This window comes from Poromitra crassiceps (genome assembly GCF_964638095.1).
Source record: "Poromitra crassiceps genome assembly, chromosome: 3".
Lineage (NCBI taxonomy): Eukaryota > Metazoa > Chordata > Actinopteri > Beryciformes > Melamphaidae > Poromitra > Poromitra crassiceps.
This window is the reverse complement of record NC_139625.1, coordinates 10100647-10105646: the sequence shown is the minus strand read 5'-3', so window position 1 is coordinate 10105646 and position 5000 is coordinate 10100647. Positions and strand designations below refer to the sequence as shown.

The 5000-nt window shown below is 42.3% G+C and overlaps 1 protein-coding gene across 1 annotated transcript in view; it reads right to left on the bottom strand.

The window, feature by feature from the left end:
- Positions 1-5000, bottom strand: part of LOC310773537 (semaphorin-5B-like) — an 80504-nt gene that overhangs the window by 14462 nt on the left and 61042 nt on the right. The window contains exons 13-14 of the mRNA XM_083633435.1: positions 4182-4366; positions 1-116 (exon numbers count right to left, since the gene is read on the bottom strand). The exon at positions 1-116 is cut by the window's left edge and continues 28 nt beyond it. Of these exons, the coding sequence (XP_083489561.1) occupies positions 1-116; positions 4182-4366 (301 nt within the window). The remainder of the gene's footprint in view (positions 117-4181; positions 4367-5000) is intronic.

Here is a 5000-nt window from a genome sequence, read left to right as displayed (position 1 = left end):
TTCGCCCCCCGTGGCGAGGCGAGGGGTTGTTGCAGGAGCGCTGTCTGACCTCGAAGCCGATGCCACAGCTGGTGCTGCACTGGCCCCACGAAGACCAGGGAGTCCAGCCTCCATTCCTGAGGGACAGGAATTAAGTGACATGAGAAATGTAAATACTACGTTCCTAATTTCAGGGTTTTCTTGCACAAGGTGCAGCGGTTTCAAATTTGTTACTTTCAATCAAACACCTAAATTCGCTGTTCTCAAGCCAGATTTGGATGAACTTGCCCTTATCCATTTTAGTAATAAGTCACGTAAAGCCCACACACCACATGACCACTAGCTCGGAGTGCTCCGATAAATTCTGACCGGGCTGCACAGTTTGCATAAGTGGTTATTGGTTCCATGTTGGTTTGGTTTTATAGTTTTGTTACAGATAAATACAATTCCCCCTCAAAACACTTGGTTCAACTATATGGGCTTTTGAAGGCTGATATCAATTAAACCAATTAGGGACAAAAAACGACTCTTTGCCCTGATGAAGGCCAGGTTGTTGGCCGAAACATGTTGGCTTGGCTTTTAATTGTTCCAATATGAACTAAGCCTTTTATTAAAGCTTTTTTAATTATTAGAAGAGTGCCTTGGTCTTTTTTTTTTATTTTTTTAAACCAATTAGGGCTGGGTATCGCCACTAATTTCGTGATTCGATATGATTCCAATACACAAGGTGCTGATTCAATTCCATTTCCAATTCGATATTTCAGATACAATACCAATTTTTCTAATGCTGTAGATTGTACAAGGAACCCTATAACCTGGTGCATTATAAAAAATATTAATAGTATGTTTACAGATGTTTACGAGATCTAGACCACGTGAGTCTAACAGGGTTTAAGCTTCAAGCATCCACGGGAAAAGGCATCATATTAAAACATTGATATTGAGATTTATGAATCGATATCAGTTCCTTCAAATGAATATCGATTCGATATCGATGCATCTTCTTTTTCTAAACCCTGCCCTAATACCAATACTTTTGATAGGAGGTGGATGAAACTGACTGGACCAGATCTAATTCTTAATAAAAGGCTCATATCGGCCCGATATATCGGTCTATCCCTCACGAAGAACCTTTCTGTTAGGCCCCGGCGCCATCTTTGAATAATCAGGATCCAAATGTCCCGCTGCATAAATAGATCCGGGAAGCAATCCAAGCTAAAACCATGGCATAAAACATTCCACAATTTGTCTGAGTGCCTCTGGTCTGATGGGGGCCCGTCCTCTAATTCAACAGAAGCTTCCTGTAAAGGCACAATTCAATTTTGCTTCCTTCACCACCACCTCTCACCCCCTCTGAGATGAAGTGGAGCCATCCAATCTCTCTAAGCCTTATATACTCAGTGAGTAGATGCATGGTTAAAGTCACAATGAAATAAGAAATGACATTTACACCTTGTTAGCAAATTCTCCATATCATAACATTAACCTAATGATCAATAAATCCCCCCAAAATAATACTTTAACATCACAATCCAATTAGTTTTACTACTAGAAACCTACACATATTTATAGTGGTCACTCCATGGCTTACTAGCAGGCATACATAAGAAGTCCAACCAATAATACATCCCAAATTGTTTTAACGATCCAAGCATTTCACGGTGGGTTATTTTACCAATTACACATTTGCTGCCACAGCTGAAACGTTGGGTAAAGAACAACCTCTCAGGTATTATTGCTATATTAAATGCTCTGATAACATAATGCTAATTATGGGTAATATGCAGCATAAATGGTGGTAGGTCATTGTTTTTTTGTGTGCATGTTTTTAGAGAGGGCTTCCTATCTGGAGGAAACCCCAGGGGAGCACGGGGAGAACATGCAAACTCACACAGAAAGGCCTTTTTTGACAACGCCACGTGGGCCGCAGGCACTGAGGACACTCATCCCTTTGGTCAGTTAGGAGCTCAAACGACATGAGAATGAGAATTCTGGCCATTCACTGTTTCCTTATTGCTATTTTTACAGCATGCCATGGTATCGCTAGCTCTGCTCATTTAGGTGTGTCAGGGAAATGTTGATAATAAAGTAAAGGTGAAAGTGGAATGCAAATGTCCTACCTGTCCTGCATCCCAAGTATTCCACTACATTGCTATTCAGGCAGCTTGGTCGGCACTTGGCACGTGACGGCATATTGTCACATTCTAGGTGCCAGTAATCAGAGAACTGGCATAGCAAATAGGCGAAATTGATAGAAAATGATTGAGTCTTCTTGAGAATACGAGGAATTGCTATCTACTCTTACCAAATGACTGATCAGCACAAAATTAGGCTATCCCTTTTGGAAGAGCAGTTCAATTATGTTCATAGTTGAGGAAAAAAAGAGAAGATACACAAAGAATATCCCTATAAATGGGTTAGGGCAGGGGTTGCCAAACTTTTTTGTGCCAAGGACCGGTAGATACATGGAAAAAAAGTCGCGGACCGGTTGTCAATTTTAATGGTTTTAGTTACATATACATTTACTCACCAGGTGGCGACAAAGGGTAAATAACAGCCTTTTGTGTTGTACTGTATGTAGCCTATTAGTATTTATGTTTTTGTTTTAACTACAAACATAAATAAACGTCAACTTGAAACTATGTATCAACTACCACACACAGCCTATAATATTATAGCCTATGTTTATAAAAAAATTAAAATAGCGGCTCGGTCCGGTACCGGTCCGCGGCCCGGTGGTTGGGGACCACTGGGTTAGGGTTAGTAACCAATACTGTTGAAGTATGGGGCCCCCCTCCGTATATTATCCTAACCCCCCCATTATGTCACTTAAACGACTATAACGACTATAACTATATATCGACTATAATTTGTGATTGTTTTTCTGTATAGCTCTGTATTGTCTTATACTGTTGATCTGACTACGGTACTTACCTTTTTTGGTTTTCCACTGGGCAAATTCCAGACTGAGGCGAGCTAAGTCTATACTCTTTTTAGTATCACCTCCGTCATGGTTCCAGGGCTGGTGGTGCCGGTACCATACAGTGATGTGAAACACTTATGGGTCAGAGAGAACCGTGTTTACTGTCTGTCTGGATACCAGTTTAGTGGAGTTTAGCCTCTTTGGGTGTAACGTTATTTCCCAAACTATCCTGTTATTTCCAGTCGTCTTTTGTCTTGCTGCCTTCAGCCTCTGGTGAAATAAAATCGATCTCCTTGCTCAGTTTTTCAATTGTTTTGAGAGAGAAAAAGGACGCAAGTCTCCCACTAGGCCGGCAGCCGAGCCGTGGCATTTCCTTGTGGTGACTGGCCGGGCAGGGCTTCTGGCTGCTGTACTCCGCTGTACTGAGCGGTGCGCAGGCACGTAAATAACGATAAAGAAATATCTAATCTATCTCGCTGATGGTCTCATGTCATTTGCTCATGTAGGTCTAGCCTGGGTAAACCCAGCCCCCACGTGACCGGCTCTCAAACCTGCTCACTAGTCACTACCTTGTGACTAGTGAGCAGAGTCTGTCTGAGAGCAGGTCACTGGGGGCTGGGTTTACCCAGGCTAATGTAGGTCATATTGAGGAACCGGTATTTCATAAGGAGAGATATTTAACATTATATATAACATAACATTTCACTCACTCAAAAATAAAAAATAAAAACGTTTTTTATTAACTTTTTTTAATACATTTTATTTTTTAGTTTAGATGTATTACGTATTACTGATGACTCTCGACTTGCCATATATTGTTGTAAAAATACAGACAGTTCGACAGTTTCATGCAGCGTTGTGGCGTTGCTATGACTACCAGCTGTAGGTGCTGGGCACTATTTGCACTGGAAACTCGTACTAAGTCAAATTCCTCGTTTGTAATCTGATTACTGTGGCTATTAAACTGAAATTTTAATCTTGAACAAGAATCTGTAGCTACCTGGAGCAGTTTAAAACCCTGGAGTCTGTACCTGGAGCAGTTTAAAACCCTGGAGTCTGTACCTGGAGCAGTTTAAAACCCTGGAGTCTGTACCTGGATCAGTTTAAAACCCTGGAGTCTGTACCTGGAGCAGTTTAAAACCCTGGAGTCTGTACCTGGAGCAGTTTAAAACCCTGGAGTCTGCACCTGGAGCAGTTTAAAACCCTGGAGTCTGTACCTGGAGCAGTTTAAAACCCTGGAGTCTGTACCTGGAGCAGTTTAAAACCCTGGAGTCTGTACCTGGAGCAGTTAGCCACCTGGATGGTGGGGCCCTCACACCGGGCGCCACCGCAGCGGGCCGCCGGGCCGTCGCACGCCCGAGCCCGACACACACAGCTGCTGACCGAGCCCTCGCCGTCGTCGTGCTTACAGGGTCGCCACGGCGCCCACGAGCCGAAACCGCCATCCTGCGTCAGGTTCCTCACCTGCACAGAGGATTTGAGAGGTCTTAAAGGGACAGTTCACCCCCGAATCCAAAATACATAATTATCCCTCTTATACTGTACCTGTGGTGCTATCTATCCATCTTTAGCTAGCGGGTGTAGTTCGGTTGAAAGAAAATAAGTCCTACATGAAACTGCTCACAACAAGATCTGTGGATTACTGTATCTTGAGTAACTGGGTCATGATTTCTGGAAAGAGACATTGGCTGAGTTTCCCAACAAAGAAGCTTCTTAAGAGTTAAGAAGCTTCTTAAGGAGTTAAGAAGCTTCTTAAGGAGTTAAGAAGGCTCCAAAGAAGTGTTTCCCAAACGCCTTCTTAACAGAAGAGAAAAATAAAAAAAATAGAAGGCTCTTAAGAAGCATCTTAACTGGAGCGGCTCACTAGATGGCACTCTGAGCCCAGCAGTGGGCCACGACTCAGTGGTTGAGAAACACTGTTGTAGAATAACCTAATCATGGTCATGTTAAACTTTATTAAACATTATTTATTTCAGACATGGACTGCAGTTCAAATTGCTTTATATACACAGCATACAACAAAACAGAGAAACACTACAGAATTTAAGCGACATTGGGTTCTGTGAAAGGTGCTATATAAATCCACAACATTATAAAA